Raw genomic sequence first — 25,152 nt, forward strand, 5'->3', positions numbered from 1 at the left:
AGCTCAACATAAGCACCTATAATACATCAGGCACAATGCCACACCCTGGGGATGCGAAGGTGGATAAGACCAAGTCCAGCCCTCACCATCTCAGAGACAAACAGGAAAACAATGACAATATGGTTTTTAACTGCTGTGAAAGAGGTCTGCCCAGGGAGCTGGGGAAACTCTGAAGAGAAGGATCTAAAGGGAGCGTTCATCACCAAACCATTGTGGCACTGAGAAAATCCTGGGAAATCAATTTGATTGAGGCAGTAAAGGCGCCTGTTTAACACTTTGGCTTCATCTGGTAAATCTGATTCGCTGCAAGCCATATAACCTCAAGTCAGTTTCTGAGAGCTTGGGGCAAGGACAAGGAAATTCAGGGGAAAGTTTTGCCCATTGCCTGCCCTTCTGTAGCCTCCTTCCAAGTTGAGCTCCAGTTTTGATTTCTCCTTATCTAAAAGGCCTTTCCCAGGAAGAATCCTAAACTAATTCATTCTGATATGTGAAGGACTGGTAATAGCAGTGTCTCCCAGACTTGCCTGAGGATAAGAATCACCTGGTGTCATTCCTAATTGTGCTGTTGACCTTTCTCCTGGTGTGATATTGTGATTTATAATAAGAAATATATACTTGTCTTCCTTCCAATTTCTGGCACAGAGCTCCTAAATCCCTTGGAATTTCCTAAGTGATGAGAGCAATAAAGATGTCTTGATAGTCATAATAAACCTCTTTCAACCACACCTGAGTTAATGTTAATAAGGTGGCTTTTGGAAAGCACCTAAGGATTGGGGCTGGTTGCCAGGGGGACCAACCAAGTGATTAGAGGGTTGGAACTTTCCATCCCTCTGACCTCCAGGGAAGGGAGAGGAGAATGGAGGTGGAATCAATTACCAATAACCACTGATTTAATCAATCATGCCTGTGTAGTGAAGCCCCCATAAAACCCCAAAAGGAGCGGATTCAGAGAGCTTCCGGGTTGGTGGACCAGAACACTTTCATGCGCCACCATGCTGGGCCTCAAACTCAACAGAGTGCTTGAGGTCCAGAGACTCCTTTGAGACCTCACCTTATGTATCTCTTCTTCTGGCTGTTGATTCATATCCTTTAATATCCTTTGTAATAAACCAGTAATCTAGTGAGTAAAGTGGTTTCCTGAGTCCTGGGAGCTGCTCCAGCAAATTAATGGAACCCAAGGAGGGGGTTGTAGGAACCTCTGATTTACAGCCAGCCATTCAGAAGTACGGGTAACAACCTAGACTTGTGATTGGCCTCTGAAGTGGAGGGCAGTCTTATGGGACTGAGCCCTTAACCTGTGTGATCTGATCCTATCTCCAGATAGATAGTGTCAGAATTGAGTTGAATTGTAGGACACCCAGCTGGTGTCAGAGAATTGATTGGTGGTGTGGGAAAATCCCACACTTTAGAATCGTTGGAGAAGAATCTTACCTGGAAATTTTTATTCAATAGGTCTGGGGTAGGTTCTGGGAATCTGTTTTAACCAGGGCTCCAGGTGACTCTTATCTTCAGGCAGATTTGGGAAACCATGATATAAAGCATTATCCCCAGGAATTCACAATAAAGGCTTTGATTGCTAATGTGGAATCTACAACACGCATACCTACGTAGCAGAATGTCAAGATTTAAAAAAACGTAATAATAAAACATACCGTATGTTTGAAGGGCATCCCAAAGTTACATTATCACGTCCTACAAATATTAACACATTAGAACCTCCTAACAGCCTGGTAAACTGGGTAGGCAAATTTGTCCCTATTTTAGGGATGAGGAAATCCTGCCAGAGTGTAGCTTGTAATATAATTGAAGAGAAATCAAATACGCATTAAATGTTGCAAGAACAACACAAAGCAAGATGCCTACTTTTGCAAAAGAATACCTTATAACACAGTATACAAGGTCTGAAGGGATATGGAGCCCAACGGTGGCCTGAAGGGCAGATAGGAGTCCAAAGCCTCCCAAAGGTAGGACATATGTCTGCATTTGGAAACTCAGTTATTTTCTATGGCACCATGAAATTTTTCTACACTGGATCCTCATGTGAACTGTACCAGTTCCATTTTCCACAACCACATATTATACCATAAACCAGTTTGACCTGCAAGGGAAGTACAAGCTTTGGTCCTTTTGCAATGCTCTGCTGCCTAACCAGTTTGTTTGCAAAATGACACGTGGCCGGGTCAAGATGGAGATGCCCCCGTGAAGGGAGGGTGGTTGTTGTATGAGGTATTGCTTGGATCCTTTCTGGGCCTACTTAGGGCTTCAGATGCAGTGGAGTTGAAGGATTTCATTTCATCCAATTGTGCTGATGTCTTTTCTGGATCAGGCATTGTGCTGGCAGCTGTGGGTGAGCTTTCAGGAATTCATAGTCTAGGTAGGAGAGAAAGGAAGACATATACATACATGCCTGGTGATTACCTAAGTCAGGAAGAATTGCAAAGCAGAATAAGCAACGTTCTGTGGTGATGAAGCAGGAGTTAATAGTTCTCATGGAAGATCCTAGAAGGTTCATTGGAGGAAGTGGCATTTCCACTGGGCCTTGAAAGATAGGTAGGTCTTCCAAAGACAGAGAAGGGCATTATAAACTGAGGGCATCGGTGAACAAAGCCATCAGAATCCTGAGCCCAAGGGAGATCTACTGTCATCCCATTGCTCTGGTGGGGCAACTGAGAATTCTTTGGGTGGGGCAACTGAGAATTCTTTGGGCCTTATACTTGGGGGGAGGGGACGTGTGGTAGCTGCACCTTACTCTTCCTTTCTGAACATCATTAAAATTTAATTTTGAAAATTCTATCTTTAATGATACTCCAAGTGGCCTATGAACGTTAGTGACAGCACAGTCTCCAGCAGTTTATTGGGTTAGAGTATTGGGTGCATCAGAAAAGGATTACAGAGGACCCTATATACCATGCTAAGGAGTTGTAGGTACTGCTGAGACACTGAAAGGTTTTAAGCAGAAGAGCATACAGTCACCTGTACATCTTAGAGAAATCCCTCTGGTTCTGTCTGGGAGACGGTGTAGATAAAGGCAAGAGTGGAAGGAGAGAGTTCAACCAGGAGGCTACTGTAGGCGTCCGAGCAAAAAGTCAGGGGCCTAAAAAGAGTCTGTAGCGCTAAGGATAGAGCAGAGACAGGAGGTCAAGACCTGTCTTAGAGGTAGAATCAACTAGCCTTCGGTACTCACTGGATGTGTGTGTGTGTGTGTGTGTGTGTGTGTGTGTGTGTGTAGGAGAGTAAGACGGGGGAGGAGTCAAGGGTGACTGCCTAACAAGTGCAAAGAGAGATGGCCCTCAGTAAGAGTCTCCAGTCTCCTCAACGGCTCGCAGGAGGGAAGGGGAGGGGGCAGGCTAGAGACCGAGAAGGAAGAAGTTTGGAGCACGGAGAAGTGAGAAACCCGAGAGGCCAGGTGGCATAAGGAAGCCCCGCCCCCCGGCTCCGGACCCGCCCCCGACTCCACCTCTTCTCTCTCTTCCCACCCACCCCAACCGCGGCTCATCCTCGAGGGCGGAGAGAGGTGGCATTTGAGTCCTCCGGTATCCCAGCAGGCAGTGCAGTCTAGAGACGCTGACAAAGGACCGGAGGAGCAGTCGCAGCTGCTTTCCGAGGAGCCGGTGTTGCCGAGGTGAGAGTCCCCCACCGCCCGGTCACCCACTTCCTCCGACTTCGGGAAAACGTGGAAGTTACGTTGCCGGGAGACCCCGCGGAAAGAATGAGCCATACTCAAACCCAGAGCTTGGCTCTGTGACTGACAGCAGGGCTCCGCGGCGCCGGGATGCGGGTGGGAGGTGGGGAGGAGGCAGATGGAATCCTTTCTGCCCCATCTCTGACTGTCAGTTGCCCCACCGCCCGGGGATCCTGGCCCCAGGGTCTGGCTGGCCCGTGTGTCTCTCTCGTGCCCCGGCGGAGGCAGCAGGCTCGGGATCCTCCCGGTGCCTGCCCGGCAGAGTTCGGTTGCCCCGGGGATGCGACTCCAGGGACAACTCTTCGGTGGATGTTGTGAGGAGGGCTTGGGAAGGGAGATTGACTCCCTGGTGGGGGTGACACCGTCCTCGCCCTTCCTCCTCCTTCCTCCTGTTCCACTGGTCCCCCCAGCGAGCAACTGGAAGGAAATCGGCGGGGCTGGAGCGAGGTGTCCCGGGATGGCTGGAGGGAGATGAAAGTGGGGTGGAGAGGCAGGGAGGGAGAGCGAACGCCTTCTTGGAATAATGGGGGTGGGGGATCGGGGGTACGTGGCCTGTATCCTTCCCCCTTCCTGGACCTCCGCACAGATCCTGATGGTTGCACCAGCTGCTCGGCTGTAAACAGGCTCACATGACCGGTTTCACATGGAGCCGCCGGTGTGGGGACGCGGGCTGGAAAGGCTGGGCCCCATCAGGTGGAGCTGAAGTCCTAGGACGGACCGTTTGATACTCCCTCCCCAGCCCTCCAGCCCTTAATCAATGTTACGCAGTTTCCACTCTGGGGAAAGTAACTGACATCTGTCGTCTCCGGGGTGAAGTAGCATTTCTACCCCAGTAGAATCGAAGAGACCTCACATGGGGGAGCGAGAGGGCAAATATTAAATGAAAACGGTCCCACATTTTTGACCTTTGAGGGAAATAAGAGATGGACACAAACCTGAAAAATTGGGTCTTTTAGGATCTTGCCTAAGAAGCGGTCCCATTATTTCGAAATGCATTCGAAAGAATTCCAGACAGAAAAGGAAAAGTCTACTTTTTCAGGCAGGGCACACATGGGATTTAATATATTCTTGATGATGAAAATCGAGTCCACATTTCCTCTAAGAGCTGGGAAATCTCTCTGCCTATAAAATACTCTATACAGGATATTGAATAGGGAGTGGACACCAACTTTTAGATCACACATATATTTGGTATAAAGCAGTGGGAAGTTTGGAAAACAGGAAATGGGACCAAGTGTGCCTTTCACGTTGTCCAGGTCTACATGTCCAAACAGGATGCAAGATTAAACTACGTTCTGAAACATTTCTCGAATTCTCAAAATAAGAAGTTTACTCAAATACCAGGATATTTGAGAATTTGGAATTTGAAAAATTCACAAAATTCTGAGGGGTAGTTGTGATGGATTCCCTTTATGTGTAATACATAATTAAATGTAATGGACAATATTCAGTATAAAGTCACCCCTTTATAGGTAAAGATAGAAAATAGAACAAATAGCTTATAAAGTAATGCTCGTTTCTCCCCTGAAATTGTTCATGCACATTTTCTTCCCAAATATTTTATTTTTAAATTTTTTTCCTCATGGAGCTTTTACATTTAACTCTCATTTCTGAAACATCAAACAAGAAACTACAGGAAAAGTTTCCCCATCCTATACTAGCCCAATAAAGTGATTTGCTATTCTTCTCTTTCTGTTTTTCAAACAGTTTAAGATGAGAAATAGAGGAATTTTAAATCTTGTTTAACTTAGCGGATGATCAGTGTTGCTCTGAATCTTGTTTTGCCACCTTATAGCATTCTGAAGAATCTTGCCCTACATAAAATATATTAAGTGATTTACTCTTTGAGGCCCTCCATTTCCTCATCTGTAATATGAAAGTTTTGTTTTAATTTCCAGGGTCCCTTATAGCTCTCAAATACTATAAAAGAGTCCAGTTTTTTATTAGGAACTATCCTTGGACAAAATAAGCCAAGATGCTAGTATCCACTAAAAGAACGTGCAGTAAGTAACAAGAGGTATCCAGAGTCCTACCAGGAATAGGAATTGCACTCTGCGAAATTCTTATTAGGTAAATTAGTCATCTAGGTTGACCTGTACCTCTCCTCCTTTGTGTCTTCGCCATCAGGAAATTGAAGATTGCCTCAGCTAACTCCTGCCTCCAAAATTAGAAATAACAGTTCCACCTGACTTTCTTGACCTTCAGGGCACAGTACAAAGTGATTCTTTCACTCATTCCAGCTTCTTCCTGAATTGAGTGGGCTATGTGATCCGTGATGAAGTTAAAATAGAAAAAGGCTCTAGCGAGGTCTCCCTTTGGCAGTACCTTGGTTAGGCCACCAGAACGAATGTCTTTTTTCCCCCAGCTTTTCAGGGTTTGAAATTTAATTTGGCCGGCACATCTAGAAATGATCAGTCGGTCTCAGAGATTGAGTCACACTAACCAAACTCACAAAAGATTTCTGTGTTAATAGGAAGCCAGTTTACTAACTTCCAGTAACAAGTAGAACTGCCAGGCAAGCCATAAGACTCATGTACAAGCCAGGGCACCAAACTGCTCTCAACCTCCCGTTTTTCTAGGGTCTATGTGGACTGCATCTTTCTTAAAACACCTAGTGGTGGATACACTCAACAAAATTACAGCTTTCTTTTATATAAAGACCATTTCAGTCACACCTTTGTATAGATATATTCTAGTCACCTGATGGAACGTGGGCCATCTGTACAACATCTCTAAAATCTGTTTCCTCTCCATTCTTACTGCCTTTGTCTAGGTCCTCATCTCTCCATGCCACATTCATTCAACAGTTATTTTTTACTATAACTACACTGGAGTCAGGCGCTGTGCTTGACTGGTCAATGGCAACCTGTTTCCTATTTCAGACCTTATCCAGTCAGTTCTCTGCTTAAAGGTTTCCCATTGCCTGCAGCAGTGGTTCTCAAAGTGCGGTGTGCATCTGAATCATCTGGAGGGTTTCTTTAAAATACATGGCTGGGCCCCAACCCCAATGTTTCTGATTCGGAAGGTCTAGGTGGGACCCAAGAATTCATGTTTTTAACAAGTTCCCAGGTAAAGTTGCTGTTGCTGGTCCAGCACCACATTTTGAGAAACACTGGCGTCCAGAGTCAAGTCTAAACCCCTAAACTTGGCTTGTAAGATCTTTTACCATTTGCCCCCAGCTTACCTTTCCAGCCTTATCTCTCGCCACTCCCCCATACGTGCTATTTCTTAAACATATGCAATACCAAACCTCATTTTAAGAATCCCTTTCATGCCTCTACACATGTTCTTCCTGGAATTCACCCCCTCTCCGCTCCTTATTCAAGGCAGACCGTGAACTCTTATTTAAGGGAGACCGTCACTTTCTTTATGCTCCCAGAGTATTTTGTATCTACCAGCATTTTAACACTTGTCACATCCTATCCTAATTACTATGTATATCTGTTTTTCCTGCTAGACTGAGTTTTTGGAGGGCTGTGACAATGTTTTCATCTTTTCTCCATGTTCCTTAGCGCAGAGCCTGGTAGATAATAATAAGTGCTCAGTAAATGTTTGTTGAATGAATTTGTGATTCTAGAACTTCCAAGAGTGCTACTTGTAGCAACATATATATTTCATATAATAAAGTGATATGAATTTTGCTTTGAGAATGGTACATACATCTTGAAGTAACTGAAGACATTGGGATATTATAAAACAAGGGTTGGAAAGAACTCATTTAAAAAAAATGTTTTAGAAACATTACTGAAGAGCATCCTTATGTTTTTAAATCTTAGAACATACACTACTCAGCTTTTACATCTTGATATGTAGTAGCCTATCACTACCTATCATTTATAGCAGTCAATCCCATTAGTAAGATATCAAATTATACGAAAAATCTAGAAAATGTATAAAGACAAAATTGCCTAATATTGAGCAATCAACTATTTAGAATATAAGGTGAACATTATGACATCGCTTGTGAAAGAGTTGACTTAAGGAACATGCCATCAGAAGTCCTACTGGACAATACTGGAAATTCAATGAGGGAGAGGGCTCAGCTGATGAAATGGTAAGGAAGGAGGTTTTAATACTACTGAGCCTAAAGCAAAAGAACTTATTGCTCTTAACTGTTTAGTATTTCGTTGGCCATGGGCAAGGACTGCACCAAGTATGGAGGAAGGAGATAGCGCCTGAGCCCAGATAAAAGGGAACTGGCCTGGGGGTGGAGCTGGGAACCCCAATCAGAATAAGCACAAGAGCCAGGGACAGGTAGTAAGTAGCTGGTGTACTGTAGCCAAGAAGGTGGGTCACCTTTCTGGGGAAATCTGTACTTTGAATCATCCTTAACCATTTCCAAACTTTGAACCACTTCAGTACAAGAATCCCTAAGGACCACTAATTTCATTTGATTTTTCTTGCTGCCTCCCTTGCCCCCAAAAGGGGGCAGAGAGCAAATGACAATATGCTTTTAAAGTGGTTTCTGTGTTCTTTAACAGTCTCCATGTTTTGAATCGATGGTGGTAAAAGATAGTGAAACTCCCCTCTTTATCTTAGAGTCGAGTCTTTTCCTTCCTCTGCTCAATCCAAAGAGACAAAATAATCACACTGGTCTCCTGGACTGATGGTGGAAAGTGTGTGTGAGGATTTCAGTGTGTTTAGACTTTGTGTGTGTGTGAGAGAGAGAGAGAGCAAGAAAGTAAATTTGCAAACTGGTCACAAGGTGGTGTACACACATAAGGTTTTCCTTCAAATTTCCTTCATGATTGCATCTCCGTGCCTTTGGTATGGAGGAAAAGGACAGGGCAGTTTCCTGGACCACCAGCTCCCAGCTGCACTATCTCCCCATGAGGTCAAGATACGTTGGAGCCTCGGATTTTTAGATGCGGCTGGCCCCGTTGGGCACTGTGGAGCCCAGTGAGATGATGAGAGGGAGAGTGGGGACAGGCAGCTGGGAGTGCTGATCCTCTCTGGTCTCTTTCTACCCCGGCCCACGGCAAGCGGCCAGCAGAGATTTACTGTTCCTCTAATTGAGAGCCTTTGCCTGCATTTTATGAACAAAGCGTGTTCAGCTATGGGGAAGGGGAATGTACCGCGATGGAGGAGACAGTTGTTAGTAGACACCTGCAGGTTGACTGACACGTTCATTGTCTTCTGCTAAGTGCCTAACACTGAGCTTGGGTCTATGCGGGACGCTAAAAGCAAAAACCCCACAGAAAAACAATATGGCATTATGCCTGAAATCTGGAGAGTCAAAATTAATCGCATCACACAAGTGTCAAAATATTGTCCGTACAGTAAGTATTTTAGGAAATAATGTCCTAGAACTAGTAAGATCCATGTAGATCAGAGTGGCAGAGCAAGGCTACAAAGAGGGGGAATTTGAACTAGGCTTTGAAGAATGAGTCAAAGTTTGGTGTCCAGAGAGGAAGAATAAAATAAACTTTGGCTATTAATGCCCTAATGAATAGCTACTGACAGGCATAGCTATTCTTTCATAATCTGGAGAAGGAAATGTGTGCAACTTAGTAAGTGAATTGTCTCTCGATTTTTTCTTTATAAAACTGAAAAGGAAAAACATGCATCAAAACCTGAATTTTGGATCATCCTTGGAGAACTCATCTCTTCTGGAAAAGCAGGGAGACTTTCTAGAGATGAGGACATGCATGGCAGTCAGTGTCAGGGAGGCAGGACTTTTGAACTGAGACACAGAGGAGATGATTACAGTATAGGGAAATGGGAGTCTGGAGACCAGAGTTCTGCCACCAGTACCCTGTGCAACCTTGAGTAAGTCCCTTAACCATACTGGGCCTGCTTTCCTCATCGGTAAAATGAGAAGGGTTGGGAGCTAACATTGTTTGACTTTGTGTGTGCTTGACTTTTGGAAAGCAACCTTATAAACTGATCTTCAGTAAGGTTTTACCAGCTTAGTATATAAACTGTCCCCCCAGTTTTTGCACTTTATCATTTTGCAGTATGGATTGGAGCAAAGAGAAAGAAGTGTTAGTCTCTGGAAAACCATCCATTAAAGGCAGGTATTACGCTTCATTATCTTTGTTATCAGAGTCTCTAATATCGCTCTGGTGATAATTCCTCCTGTTGCTAATTCCTCCCTAATTTCCACTGTTTGGAGTTTAAGAGGCAACTTATATTTTAGCCAAGATAAGTGAGAAATGGGCACAGGGATATGAAAAGAAATAATAAAATGCTCAAAAATGATTAAATACATCTTTAATGGTGACCAGGGGATAAACAGCCTATTCATGATTCATGGGAAAATGTGGATACAGTCAACTTGTAAAGAGAAGGCTTCAAAATTAAAAGAATAAGAATTTGTACTAAGCCAATATTTAAAGCTAGTAAAATTTCTACTCTGACCTGTGCCGACTAACTTCTCCTTAAGGTTAGAACCAAGAGTTTAGCACTTGTTCCATGTGGTTAATTTTGACTTCTCAGTGAGATTTATGAACCATCTCATACTCCTTTATAACAAAGAGTTTTGCATTTCCTAAGTTTGCAAGTGATCTTAAATAAACCTTTGATTTTCTCATTGTAATGAGTTTCTGTTGCATGTAAAATTATTTTAAATAATTGAAATCGTTCTATTTAACACATAGTTTAAGGTTTTCAATGTTACTAAAGGATCATAAATTGGAAAATGCAGTTAACAGAGATTTTTCACACATTGTTTCTAAATTCCATCTTGTGTTTCAGAACTGACACCCTTTTCAAATTAAGCCCTAGTAGAGTTGTTTAATTTGGCCCTTTGTTGTTGTTTTTTTACTTTTGAAAAGGCATTCATTGGGTTCAGAAATCAAAAGATACACAAAGGTATGTAGAGCAAACTTCCCTTCCACCCCTGTCCCCAGTCACTCAGTTCGTCTCTGCAGGGCAGCCCTGGCTATCCTTCCAAAGATATTTTACCCATATCCCAGAAAATAGGTTTACATATTCTTTTCTCTCCCTTTTCCACATACATGGTAGCATACTCTACATTCTGCATTGCACCTTGTGTTTCTCACTTTACGCTTGAGGATCAGTCCTTACGCACACTACATAAAGAGCTTCCTCTTTCTTCTTCTTTTTTTTTAAGATTTTATTTTTTTCTTTTTCTCCCCAAAGCCCCCCAGTACATAGTTATGTATTTTTAGTTGTGGGTCCTTCTAGTTGTGGCATGTGGGATGCTGCCTCAGCATGGCCTGACGAGCAGTAACATGTCCACACCCAGGATTCGAACCAGTGAAACCCTGGGCCGCCAAAGTGGAGCGCTTGAACTTAACCACTCGGCCACGGGGCCGGCCCCTTCCTCTTTCTTCTTGATGGATATCTGGTCTCCCAACGAATGGCTATATCATACTTTATTTAATGAATCCCCTATTAATGGACAGTTGGGTTGTTTCCAACCTTTTGCTATTGACAGCTAGCTCTTAGTGAGTGCGAAGCTTCATTCTAGTTGCTTCACATAAATTATTTTATGTAATCCTTAGTGCTGCCAAAAAATCCTTTCACATACATGATTTCACACAAGGGGAATATTTATGCTGGACAAATTCCTAGAAGTAGATCTCTAGATCAAAGGTGTGTGCATTTAATTTTGGCAGATATAGTGGATGTGCCAATTTATATCCCCGCCAGCAGCACTGAGAACATGCCTGATTGCTCACACCGTGTGCTATCGAACTTTTTGATTTTTGCTCATCCGACAGGTAAAAACATGTATTTCAGTATAGCTTTAGTTTGTATTTCTCTTGTAAGTGAGATTACACATCCTTTTGTAAGTTTAAGAACCACTTATATGTCCTTTTCTATAAAATATTGTAGCATCTGCTCATTTTTAGATTGAGTTGTCTTTTTCATGATGATTTGTAGGTCCTCTCTATATAGTAGGGAAGTTAGACATTGCCTATGATATGAATTAAAAATGTTCTCTTGGCTTTGATTAAAAAGTTTTTTGCCATGAAGAATTTTAGAAGTTTTTATATAATTGATATTATCAATATTTTTTGGTTTCTGGTTGTTAGAAAGCCTAAGATTATAAAAAAAAGATTTCCCATGGTTTTTAGTGTTTTGTGGTTTTATTTTTTTACATTTAAAGCTTTGATCCTTCGAAATTTACCCTAATAAAATTTGAGGATTTTATAAGGAGCGAGGGATAAATTCAACTTTTTTTCCCTAGATAGATACCTGGTTTTACCAACATTTATTGACTAAACTATCTTCTACAAATCAGAGCTGTTGCCTCTTATCATAAGCTCAATTCTCGTCCTAACAGAGTTTTAGAATGAGATGTTGAAGATTATGTAGTGATGCTAAGTTTGGATGTTCTAGTCCTCATAGTCAAGCTTACCAAGAAAGTAATTATGGAGCTTATTATTTCCTATTGAAAACAATAACATACCAAACTTCTGAGAGCACATTATCCAAATAGAAATATGTATGGCTCTCGGCAAAAGAAATTCATGGCAAATAAAAACTGAGAATTATTTAATCAGATGCTTTTCAGAATAATCTTTGTTTTGCTTTATTGAAGTGGACAGTTAGTTTGGTATAAAACACAGGACTGGGAGGCAAGAGACCTGCGGATGTGTTTTGTCTCAGTCTAGTCTCTTCCTCATTTAACAATAACAACAAACACTTAGCACATTGCCTGGCCTACGGTAAGTGCTAAAAGTTTACATATATTAATTCCTTCAGTATATGTAATTAATAAAAAGTTTGTAATCTGTTATGAATTATACAAATGGTAAATATTATTACTTATAGAAATGCTGATAGGCCCTTTCAGTTCAGGGAAAAAAAACCCACTGACACTATTATGAGCTACAGGCATGCTATAAAGTATATGGCTGTAAAGTAGAGTGATGATCCTAGGACGGCCTGTGGGCCACAGCCTTCCCAGCGTTCCCCCTTACCTTCACATTTTTGTGCCTTTGCCTGTGCTGTTCCCTAAGTCTGAATGTCCTCCCTCCCTACACCCCCCCAACACAGAAGTGTGTACCCTTTTTTCCTTTAAGGACTACCTCCAATGTCATCTCCTGGCCTCTCTTCCAGGGAGAATTATTCATGTGGTCTTCTAATTCCCTGGCACTTTATATACATTACCGTAGAGGGAGCTTAAATATTTATTTTGTTTCATCAGTTGGTCAGTTGAGTTTCTTGAAGGCGGGGCCTGCACGTTATTCATCTTGGTATCTCTGCGCAGCTCCTGACGTAGTTCCTGGCCTGTAATAGATGTTCAGCTGGAAGAAAAGAATAAAAATTTGCATGCACGATTATACAGTAGCCTATTTGATAAAAGCTGGAAAGGCCTCAATCAGAATGAGCGCGTGTGAGTCCTGATAGCTGGCAAAACCAAACAATTGAATCATTTGTTATGTTTCTCTTTGTATGAGAACCTGAACGCCGAGTATTAAATGGTTTATGGCCTCTTTTAAAAGGTGTGATCTACAGGGTGAAAATCAGACATTTTCTGTGATTGTATATTTTAGCATTTGCATTTTATTTTAAAAAGCCACACTTAGGGTTCTAGCTAAATGAGTGTTGTTGATTAAAATTAGATTAGGAAATACAGAAACATTGCACTTACCAGTCAGACTTCTGCCAGCTACAACTATCTGGAACATATTCAAAAGCCCCAGAACGAATCCAGAAAGGTCTCCGAAGTTGGAAGAAAATAGCTCTCATAAAGCCTGTGCAGATGACGTAGGAAGGGAGGCACAGCGCCACTCACATGCCAGAGCCGACTTACTGACTGAATTCTCATAGAAAATTCCAAGGACTGCTTAGCAAGTGTAGATATTTGGCTTCCTTTCAAGACATTTTTGCTTGTCTTGGGTTTCAGTAGAAAAAAGGTTAAAAGAATTCTCCCACCCGTGCTGACAAAAGGCACTAACTAAAGCATTGTTGAAATGAGTGTAAAAGTGATTCTCATGTTTTTCTCCCATAAATTGTGGTAACTTACTTTGTTTTATTTTATTTATTTATTTTTTTGCTGAGGAAGATTAGCCCTGAGCTAACATCTTTTGCCAATCCTCCTCTTTTTTTGCTTGAGGAAGATTAGCCCTGAGCTAACATCCGTGCCAGTCTTCCTCCACTTTATATGGTGGGTCATCACTGCCACAGCATGGCATCTTGAGTGGTATAGGTCTGCACCTGGGATCCGAGCCTGAGGACCCCCGGCCACTGAAGCAGAGCGTGCTGAACTTAACCACTAAGCCACGGGGCTGGCCCCGTATATTGTTTAGTCTTTAAGAATTCTGATTGGCTCAAATAAAATGTGTTGTGACAATATTTAATTTATTCTACTATTTAAAAAAATGTGTTTTAAAAAGAGTAATGTCCCTTTGATCTCACCTTTTTGAAAGGGGCTGACTAATTTGAGGTAGAAAGCCTTCTTTACTCCTTTATTCAGGTATTTATGTAATTTATCATAGGTTGAAATCTTTTTTTTTTTTTTTGAGGAAGATTAGCCCTGAGCTAACTACTGTCAATCCTCCTCTTTTTGCTGAGGAAGCCTGGCCCTGAGCTAACATCTGTGCCCATCGTCCTCTACTTTATATGTGGGACGCCTGCCACAGGATGGCTTGACAAGTGGTGCCATGTCTATACTCGGGATCCGAACCAGCGAACCCCATGCACCAACCCAAATGCGGCACCACTAGGCTGGCCCCCATAGGTTGAAATCTTAAATGTGAAAAGAGCATGTGTAAATTTCTTTGCATAGCTTGGTAGAAGCTATATAAACAAGCCAAGAAGAAAAGTCAAAAGGCATTTTAAATGATTTGGGGACCTATTTTAATGTATACTGAACATGCTTTTTGTGGAGGGACAGCAAATGACAACAGGTCTCATTCAGTTTTCTTTCTCCTCTTTCTAGATTGCCAAAATGCTTTGGAGTTTTTAACTGACTTTAAGAAAAGTCCAAAATAGACTTGAGACTGTAAAAACAGAAGCTGCAGCAAGGGGGATTCAGTGCCAATGCATCAACAAAAAAGACAGCCAGAGTTAGTGGAAGGAAATCTTCCTGTTTTTGTGTTTCCCACGGAGCTAATATTTTATGCGGATGACCAGTCAACGCATAAGCAAGTGTTGACTCTGTATAACCCCTATGAGTTTGCCTTAAAGTTCAAAGGTGAGTCTCCTCGGTGAGTCTCCTCGGTCAATTTTATGGATTTTAACTAGTCCCTACTAATTTTTTACTTGTACAAACTAATTTTTTAAAAACCACTAATGGCCATTGTGACTTTTTCTTTCAGTTTTGTGTACTACTCCAAATAAGTATGTTGTCGTTGACGCTGCAGGTGCAGTAAAGCCTCAGTGTTGTGTGGATATGTAAGTCAAAATCACTTCCTGGTAACATGTTTTAAGTGTGTTAATATTTCTGTGTTTAACTTGAAAAAGAAAAGTCTCAAAGCTGTTCCCACATAGGGATTTATTATATTTTGAGTTTTTGCTGAAAGTTTTAGTCTATCAAAATTCTTTTAAAGACGTTTCTAAGAGATTCTAAACAGGTCGACCAAATACTTATATTTCATTAGGTTGGAGCTGATGTGTGTGTTAATATCCATGAATGTTTCCTCATTGTTGTGCTTTTAGTCATTGCAGGGACATTTATGAAGGTAAAGTTTTAACTTATCCCTTTAAATTTCTCTAGCTATAATAGGGAATTCAGCTTTCTTTGGAACATCCTGCTATTATAGTGATATTTGGGAAACTAATAATACTACACTCTTAGAACAATGGTAATATAAGTTCATCTGAGATGATTCACCTAATAAGCCTGGAAGTTACTCTATATAAACAGGAAACAAGTAGGTAACTACTCATCTGTAAAAGGTTATCTGAGCTCTTCCAGATAATTTCGTTTTAGAGTGTCAGATAAATGATTGTTTGTTCAAGCTGTTCATATTTAATTTTCACTTTAGAACTCGGGGTGACCAGATGGGTCCATTGACCAGCCCTTAATTTAAACTACCAAGTAAAATGTATTTAAGTCTTCCGTGAGAGTGAGAAGCGGAAGTCTTTTCCTTTGAAGACATTTTCATCATCTCAAAGCCGTAAAGTGATGTATCTTTGAGGATGTGTTTTTGCATACTTCTTTTGGTTTTCATTCGGTACACAATAAGCAAGGACTATTCCAAAGAAATGTAGTGTCTTGCCAAATAAATGTGTTACCTTTGACCTAGTTGTTTTGTGTTCTCTAATAAGAATGAAGTAAAATAAATGGAATTGCAGATAACGCTCGTAAAAATTAAACTGTTTTATACTTCTGAGAAATACGGAAGTGTATCGTTAGCCTCCTGTTGCATTGGTCACACTGGATTACTTACTTCAGATTCGATTGCTTGTTTTTACCTCATGCATGGACTTCAGTTTTAAATCTAGGGTGAGGTTTGTTACTTGAACAATAAATAAGTGGCAATAGAAATTTATGAGTCTTTTGTGGGAAAGAAACAATTTTATATATCCTATTTAGTAAATATTGCTGCACACAGATATCCAGGGAAAAAATAACATTACTAAAAGGAATTTTCTTTACTTAGCATTGTTTTACTTAAGACTTTTATTCTATTTTTAAGTTATTTTATTGGGGTCACCTGGGTTTATAACATTATATAAATTTCAGGGATATATCATTATATTTTGGCTTCTATGTAGACTGCATTGTGTTCACCACCAAAAGTCTATCCATCTGATCTGTGTTTTAGAGAATGTATTTTTGTCAACTATTTCAAAATGACCCAATTCTTTAGGAATTATACTATTATTTTTTTTTTAAGCATCATTAGCAAATTTCTGTATTTGAGTATTTGGTTATAGCCAGTTAATATTGTTTTACTGTATGCAGTCCCTTGCTGAATTCTGTTTGACAGGCCCCCAGAAATCTAAACAGCATTTCTTTTTTAATGTTTTCAGTGTGATTCGTCATAGAGACGTTCGATCCTGTCACTATGGTGTAATAGACAAATTCCGTCTCCAAGTTTGCGAGCAAAGCCAGAGGAAGGCTTTAGGAAGGAAAGAGGTGGTGGCTACACTTCTTCCGTCTGCAAAAGAACAACAAAAGGAAGAAGAAGAAAAAAGAATAAAGGAACATTTAACTGAAAGTTTATTTTTTGAACAGTCGTTTCAACCAGGTAGTTTGGGGTTGTTTTTAAAGCCTTTGCGTATACATTTCTAACTTTAAAATAATCAGCGAGCTAAGAATAATTACTAGAAAGATAATCTGCCACTTTAAACCTAATCAACCACTTCAAAACTAAACCTAGAGATCAGGTACCTAAAAAGAGGCCTGGAGCTGGACTTTAAGAGGAGACAATGTGTCTCACTAGATGAGGCTGTAAGGAGGAGCAAATGTCGCCCTAGCCTTTTTTTTTTTTAAGATTTTATTTTTTCCTTTTTCTCCCCAAAGCCCCCCGGTACATAGTTGTATATTCTTCGTTGTGGGTTCTTCTAGTTGTGGGTGGTTTTTTTTTGCCCTAGCCTGTTAAATATATAAAACCTGAGGATGCAGGCACCGTTCTCTACAGTGCTAGCACAATTTGGCAATTGTATACTCTTGTTTCTGTGACTTTCCTATATCCTTTCTCATTTAATTAGTTCGAAGGAGAGAGACTGTGTTTGGCAATAGGCCAAGCTTGGTGCACTGTTCATATTATTGTGAAAAAAAAATCTCATTAAAGTTGAAGTTAATTAAACTAAGTAGATTATAATATCCCCTGTGGGCTATTAATTGAATCCCTCTCCATTCCTCATTTCCTTCCAGCTTAGATATTCAGAAGTGTTATGATATATTCTTTCAACATTGACACTATCCTCATATTCAACTCCTTGGGCGTCATTCCTCCTCCCTCTTAGCTTCTCATTATCTCCCTCCTACCCAATACAAGAGGAGAAAGATAAAATTTTCCATAGAAAAACATGGAAACTTTTTGATAGTGATATATGAACGTGATAGCAGCTGTCCTTGAAATTGCAACATTATATATGAGGAGTTAAAACAAATCTACTTGTCATTAAATTAATTCACAGATCCCTATCAGTTTGTTCATCTTAGAATGTTTATTTCAATAACACAGGGAGTAATGCCTCTTTGATTTACTGTAGCCAAGAGTCTTCTCAGTCCATGTAGGGAGGGCCCAGATTTTCTGGTGACACCAAGACTAGGTTCTAGGTAGTAGCTAGTAGATTCTTTTCTTCTCAGAAACTATTATTGACCGACACGACCAGCTTTTCATCTTTTGAAGTGGAAGGAGAACCACTCGTCAAATGCCACTTTGATCTCAGATCAATATTGTGAAGTTGACCTATAAATATTTATGAAATGCAAGATTCCCCTTTTAAAATGCCTCTTCTAGAACAAGAAAGGCCATATAATGAATATTTGTTTTTTATGTTAAATTCATAATTTAAAGTAGTCATTGGAGCTCATTTTTGTATTTAACAGACTGGTTTAATAGCAAAGAATAATAAGGGTTAAAAGCTTAGTTATATATATATATATATTTCCTTTTATATTTAAATTTATTAGAATTCAGGTAAAAATCATTCTAAAAAGCTAAATAAATACAATGTATATTAGTTTTATTTTTATAACAGACCTTTGGTATTTGAAGTATATTAGAGAATTCTTCTAATTGTCAAATTGGAGTAGGTCGATGAATGAGGATAAGTGATATTGGCATAACACATGGTGGTCTCTGTTTTTAAAACAAACAAACAAGCAGACAACTCCCCAAGACATCCATGTCAGGAAACTCAATGAAGTCAGGCACCTTATTTGTCTTGTTCACCATTATGCCCTTGGCACCCAGCACAGTGCCTGGCACAGGGTAGTTACTCAGGAAATGAGTGCATGGGCTGCACCTGGCATGGTCTGTTGGCTTGGTTTTCTTTGTCTTTCGGTTTCCACAGCTTCTGCTACTCTTTAGAGCAATGGTGATACCACAGTAGAGCCCCATACACAGCCTTGGCCAACATGGCCTGTTTGCAGGTAGTCACCCCAATGCTTCTAATAATACGACAGGAAATTGAGTAAAGTTTTCTTCTTTAATAGAGTATAATGGTGACTGATTTAGTCAGTGTTGACAAAGTGATATGTTTAACTTCTGTTTATTAAATTAATAGTAAATTAAGCGTGGTTTCCAGTATGTAGAATTCTAAGGTATTTCACCTAAGTTTCTCTGAACTAAAATGCTGAAACGTTGAGATGTTTTAGGGTAGGTATTTAAATGTCATTATTTTTGCACATCTTTAGCTGAGAAAACGTTTATTAGATTCATTACAAGACCAACAATGTTGTGAGGCTCTGTGAACTAGTTGGAAAATGGTTGAAGGCAATATCATGAAAGATTTGGATTTTAAAATATATTGAAAGGCAATAAAAATGAGGAATTTCTTCTCAAATTGTGTAAAAGACATATAGCTATAACAAATTCAAAAAAGAAAATAGCACCTATAATCCCACACACTTAACAAATCTGCTTATATAAGTGTTCCCTGTTACTTTCCAGACCTTGTCTATGCACATAAATACAATTTTATATATATTTTTTCATTTAACAGAAATTTAACTAAGGGAAACCCACAAAGCATGCTTTTACCAAGTACCAAAGCCCAGGTTATTAAAAAGACGTTTTAAAAACATGCAGCTGAATCTTAGTGGGTTTGTCTTAATTACATTACTAATAAACTGTTATGTCTATGCGATGTTTGAATCAGTGCCCTCTGGCTTAAGAAAATAATGCTCTTTATTATTGTTTATAATAATAAAAGATTGAAAATGACCTACAGGTCCATCAGTTGAGGATTGATTTATGAATATTCATAAGATGAGATGCCAGGCAGGCATTTACAAGGATCTGATAGAAGGATAGATGGTTATATATTGACATAGAAAGAGGTTCAAATATATTTCTAAATGACAGAAAAAAAAACAGTTATAGAATAGTATGTATAATATGGTCTCATTTATGTAAAAAAATTACCTTACATCTTTATATGGGCATTTATAAAATTTGAAAGGATCTATACCAAGCTGTTAACGGTGTTCTCTCTAGGAGGATGGGATTACATAGGAACTTTTATGTTTTCTATATCTCTATGAAATTGCTACAACAATGCTGTAATATCAGAGAAAAAACTATTTCCATTTTGAAAAATTTCAAGAATTTATGCAAATATTTTTGGAATTTCTCTAAATACTAAAAATTCCTTGAAATTGTCTTTGTTGTGGGTTTGCAGCGAGCAGTATAGTTGTCGTAAATAAATGTTTTCCTTGAAAATTTATCTTAGCAACAAATAAAAATATAAAGGTCCTTCATTTGTTAACTAAAATAAGACTTGTTTTTAGGTCTTTATGCTATTGTTGCATCTCAAGCAATAATCGCTATACAATTTGAATTTATTTTCATCTATCTGGCTTTGGTGAGGCTCAATTAAACTTCTCATAACAGCTAAGGTATTAATAATTTAGAAAAGCTGCATTTAATAATAAAATGAACAGTGTTATTTCATCAATAAAACACAAAGATTGTGCTGCTATTGGCTATTTCTTTTAATGAAAGGAAGGGTAGTGGGAAAAACCGTATGACAGAAAATACTGTTATTGAGTTTCTTAAAAATATAGGTATGAATATTGTACACATTTAGCCAGAACTGTAGACTAGCAGACCTAATAATAAATGTTTTTAAATTTTTATTTTATTGTGGTAAGAACACTTAACATGGCATCTACCCTCTTCACAAATGTTTTAAGTGTACAATACAGCGTTGTTAACTATAGGCACAATGTTGTACAGCCGATCTCCGGAACTTATTCATCTCGTGTAATTGAGACTTTATGCCCTTTGATCAGCAACTCCCATTTCATACCCCACCCCAGCCCCACGCAACCACTATTCTACTCTCTGATTCTACGAGTCTGGTTATTTTAGATTCCTTGTATAAGTAGAATCATGCAGTATTTGTCCTTCTGTGACTGGCTTATTTTATTTAGCATACTATTTGCCAGATATTGTTTCTGCTGCATGCTTTCTTCTTTGCTGTAAACGGTATAGAGCAGAGGAAAAGAATTTTCATAGGCAACTTTAAAACACTCAAGAAGTGCCGTTTTGCTACCATAACATTTTCAAAAATGGTAGCAGGACGTTGCGGTTAGTTATTAGGACCAAACCTGTCTGGAGACCTACCTAAGATACTTCCAGAAGGTAGAGGGGCTCTAGTGCGATGAGCTCCAAATTGGAGTACACACAAGCAATCCATTGGGGTACAGGAAGAAAATATCCGAACTTGAATTTCTACCTATTTTTAGCCCGAATCATTCAGTTAAATTCTCTTTGTGTATTTCATATTAAGCATAATAGTACAGTATTCATGCATATAATTTTATAAACATACACAGATGACGCATGCTCGGACCCTTTCTACCGATTACGGTGAGGTGGGGGGGCGAAGAATGGTGACCTTTCAATAGAACTCACCACTTTACAATACCATTCAACATTCCATCCTGTAATGACCCAGGGAAGGTATGGGCTTCCAGATAAGTCCAGCAGATAAGCCCCCATAGAATGGGAACAATGGGGAAAGAGTCAGAGAAGTTAGACAAAACCAGACTCCTGGTGAGCAGTAGGCAGTATATGTGACCGAATTTTTGTCTTAAGTTGTTTTTAGAAGCAAGCTCAGGGATTTTTGTCTTTTTACAGAAAACAAAACTGTCTCCTCAGGACCTAGCTTATTAACTGTCTTCCTGGGAGTCGTGTGCATCGCAGCTCTGATGCTTCCTACGCTGGGGGATGTGGAATCGTTGGTGCCTCTCTACCTCCACTTAAGTGTGAATCAAAAATTAGTGGCTGCTTATATCTTAGGTAGGTGTTTTCAAGATGCATTTGGAGCATATGTGTAGGCAATTTTTATGGCTCGGAGGTGGTAGTGGTGGTCTTGTGTGTATGAGGTGATGGTTTGATTTTTTTTTTAAGAAAAACATAAAAGATGGCTTCAAAAGCATGTTGAGGTGTAAAGTGCATTTTAAGATTTAATTTTTGGCTCACATGTAGTTCTTTTCAGCTTATCTAATACATAATACTGTACTTATTCAATTATTTTCCTTTTGCTAACGTACAATGGTGCAAATCATGTATAAAATGTAGAATGCATATATTCCATGATACAGCAATTCTACTTCTAGGAATTGATCCTAGGAAAACACTTAGACAAAGTGCATACAGTGATAAAGATGAACAATGCAGCCTTATTTAATATTGTGAACCTTTCTCTTTAAACCAGTTCCCTTGTTTCCTAAGTCATTCTTTCAGTCATTCTGGCCTGAAATCTTAGTTAATGAGTTCAACTGAACAAACATTTATTCAGTACCTACCATGTGTCAAGGAGGAGGGTTCTGGTGACGAACGTCTCTTTCCTCATCGTCTCCTCTCACTTCTTCTGACGTGCCAGCTCTTTTCAGTATTCTCTCTCAGTATTCCTTGGTGCACTCTCTTATTTTTTAATTTCAAAGTTGCCTTCTAAATTGTCTCCCTACCTTCTGTCTGTGTTCCTTCTCTTCCTATTCCTGCCCCTGTCATTATTTTCCCGCCCCTAACCATCCATCACATTGCTGTCAGATTGATTTCCATTCCGTCTTGGTTTAACCACCACTCCCTATTCAAAAGTTTTCAGTGGTTCCCCATAGTCCATGGAATGAAGTAGAACTCCATAGTTTAGCATTTAAGACTCTCCACACTACATAAATTCTTGGTTAGAGCCCGTTAGATTATTTATTGATCCCCGAAAAGCTCACCTGGAGCCCTGATCCTACCTCCATGTTGTTACTCTTGCCGTTCCCTCACCTGAAATGCCTGCCCATCTCATTGTTCTGTATGTTTCCTGTCCATCTCTTAGGCTTATTTCAGCTTTACCTTTGGAGGTATCTTTTCTGATTGCCCTAGTCCTACGTAATTATTCTCCTTCTTGGTACTTTCTCACTTTTTTTTTTTTTTTTTTTACCCCTCGCTTAGGGCTCAGCATATCCTTATAATACTAAATTTTTATAGTTTTATGTATGGAGTCTCTTCAAAAGAGACAAGCCAAGCAGGAATCTGCTTCTGTCTTTCTGTGACCCTAGGGCCCTGGGATGCAAATAGGCTCACGTTTTTGTTGAAGTTGGCTGGCTTTACTGACACTTCAAAATGCCATGTCTGCTATTATTATAGCTGATGTGACTGGGAAAGTGGGAGGTATACTTGATGGTTAAAAAATTAGCTATGGCCAGGTGTTAGTGACTTAATTAAATCTATCCAGTGACTGGCCATTGCTGTAAATTGGATTTCTTCTGTATAATACCAACTAAATTCAAACGGACTTTGAGTTCTTCGTAGAGTACCTTCCGATGTGCTGGATTTTATCTGCTCGTTGAGATCTCAAACAAATGCTTATCGAATGGAAAATTTTGTAAAATGCATGTCTTCAACTGTTCTCCAATTTTTTCTTTCAGGTCTTATCACAATGGCTATACTTAGAACATGAGCAAGGAATCCAGTTGACTTCTGAAGTAAATTTATCTTGAAAATATGAATATGGACTGCCTTTTATCTCTTTCACTCCATTAACATGCTACAAACTATTGAATGATTTACAGTAATTGCAAATGTATTAATATATATTTTAAATTACTCTATAATTTTATTCAAAGGACTCCACATTATGTTACAGACAGCAAGGATGCTTCTGAGTGACACCTAGGAAATTATTTGAAGAAGTTCTTTTTATATCTGAATCTATTGTGCAAAAGACTTTAATTAAAACATTTGTTATTTTCTCATCTTTTTTCTAATTCACTTGGATCGTTAAGGTCATGTGTCCTTCAAAGTTAAAGGCCTAAAAGACGAGCCAAAAAATAAAATTACATATATTTCCTAGCTACGAACATCAACGTTACTATGTAGATTATACCTTGTCCTCTGTCATTATAAACAGTTGCCATGGTGTTTCTAAAATAAGAGTTTTACAGTTAATGTGTGGAGGGTAAAGAAAAAAGCATAAAGTCCTGAGGGATCATGCTTATCCTAGGGTCTCACAGAAGACAGGACATGTTTAATTCATCTGGCGGACTACAGAATAGGTTGTGGTCCAGACGCCAAGCATGTGGGGTTGTTTTTTTAAACCTAATAGAAGCAGGGTGACCTCTCTCTTCGGTCTAAAGGAAGGCAGGCGTTTGTTTTGTTGGTTTACCCTGGCTTTACCTCTGGACGATGCTTTGTGTTAACAGGAGGAAAACTCACTTCATCTCTTCTCAGCCCTTTGCCTGACTGTAAGTGACTAGCCCGGAGTGGGATTACCGGATGCTGGGGAGATTATGTGGAGATGAGTTTTCACCTTCAAATTCGAAGCCAAGTATAGAAAATCCTTGTTATCTGTGTCTATTTTATATCAGTCACTGAGACATGTTTTAAGTTTGTATTTATTAAAACAACTTTACCAAAAAGAATCCCTGAAGCACAACTATTTACATTTCTTTATAGCCTCTTCTGGTCTCTAACATATATATGCAGTTTTAACTGTAATTGTCATAGCAACTGATCTTTTGACATAGGATTTTTATCTGAGAGCACAATGCATTAACAGTCTCTTGAAAATCTCTTCCAGATCTTTTTACAGAATGAATTTATGCACTGCTACTGTAGTATTCTCAAGAAATGTACGTAAATACAAAATGTATGCCTGAGGTTGGTTTTTGCAGGAAACAGTACTTTGCTTCTCAAGTAAAAGCTTTTACGTATACTCTTTCATAGAAAATCCTCAATGTTTAACCATTTGGGGAGCATAAATCATTAAATGGATCATGTCTGTACATTGTGTAATGACCGAAAAGCACATAAATGTAATCTATTTTGAACTTTGTAAAGAAAAAAACAAACTTATGTTTGGAGGCTATCTTTCTCTGTCCATCTCAACTCGTGTGTGTGTGTGTGTGTGTGTGTGTGTGTGTGTGTGTATGTGTGTGCGACAACACATTGTAAAGAACAGAAATTACTTTAAAAAAATAAAAGAAAATGGAGATCCGCGTTTCACATTGATTTACACATTTTATTTGGGCTACCTCTAAGGAACTCAAAGTTTTAGTCTCCTATTTCCTAAAGCTGTCTCCAATTCCTGTGAGTTAAATAGGAAAATGAGAAGTGAAATACGTGAGCTAAAATGTCTTAAGTTTCTTAATTTGCCAAAGGAGTTCATTTTCTTTTGAAGTTTTGAGTAGGTAACAGTCACATGCTTCAAAAATGAAAAACTATAAAAAGGTATACAGTGAAAAATCACTCCTTGCCAGCCTGTCCACCCCAGTCCCTGTCCACTCAGCCCCTTACAAGTGACTGCTTTTATTAGTTTAAATATGCTTCCATTGTTTCTTTATCCAAGTACATATATATTATTTTAATGCTTTTATGTGTAAGTGGTAACATGTTCTATATACTACAGTGCACCTAGCTTTTTTTCACTCA

At 39.4% G+C, this 25,152-nt stretch overlaps 2 protein-coding genes across 2 annotated transcripts in view; one reads left to right on the forward strand and one right to left on the reverse strand.

The window, feature by feature from the left end:
- The first annotated feature begins 3,499 nt into the window (after nucleotides 1–3,499).
- MOSPD1 (motile sperm domain containing 1) lies at nucleotides 3,500–24,726 on the forward strand. Its single transcript, XM_046673291.1, has 6 exons — nucleotides 3,500–3,622; nucleotides 14,541–14,795; nucleotides 14,920–14,995; nucleotides 16,580–16,797; nucleotides 21,367–21,528; nucleotides 23,151–24,726. Exons 2-6 carry the CDS (start codon nucleotides 14,642–14,644, stop codon nucleotides 23,180–23,182), a joined length of 642 nt encoding a protein of 213 aa, XP_046529247.1. The 5' UTR covers nucleotides 3,500–3,622; nucleotides 14,541–14,641; the 3' UTR covers nucleotides 23,183–24,726.
- LOC124245679 (P2R1A-PPP2R2A-interacting phosphatase regulator 1-like) overlaps nucleotides 12,054–25,152 on the reverse strand; it is a 77,630-nt gene continuing 64,531 nt past the window's right edge. Inside the window, exon 11 of the mRNA XM_046673285.1 lies at nucleotides 12,054–12,903. Coding sequence (XP_046529241.1) covers nucleotides 12,900–12,903 — 4 coding nt within the window. The 3' untranslated portion in view covers nucleotides 12,054–12,899. The remainder of the gene's footprint in view (nucleotides 12,904–25,152) is intronic.

Source organism: Equus quagga, chromosome 10, assembly GCF_021613505.1.
Source record: "Equus quagga isolate Etosha38 chromosome 10, UCLA_HA_Equagga_1.0, whole genome shotgun sequence".
In the NCBI taxonomy this organism is placed as follows: Eukaryota; Metazoa; Chordata; class Mammalia; order Perissodactyla; family Equidae; genus Equus; species Equus quagga.

Bases quoted from the DNA above. Each gene is read 5' to 3' on its own strand.
- MOSPD1 (XM_046673291.1), top strand. From the start codon at position 14,642: ATGCATCAACAAAAAAGACAGCCAGAGTTAGTGGAAGGAAATCTTCCT. The intron at 14,796-14,919 runs GTGAGTCTCCTC...TTTTTCTTTCAG, and splicing joins GTTTGCCTTAAAGTTCAAAG to TTTTGTGTACTACTCCAAAT. The intron at 21,529-23,150 runs GTAGGTGTTTTC...TTTTTCTTTCAG, and splicing joins AGTGGCTGCTTATATCTTAG to GTCTTATCACAATGGCTATA.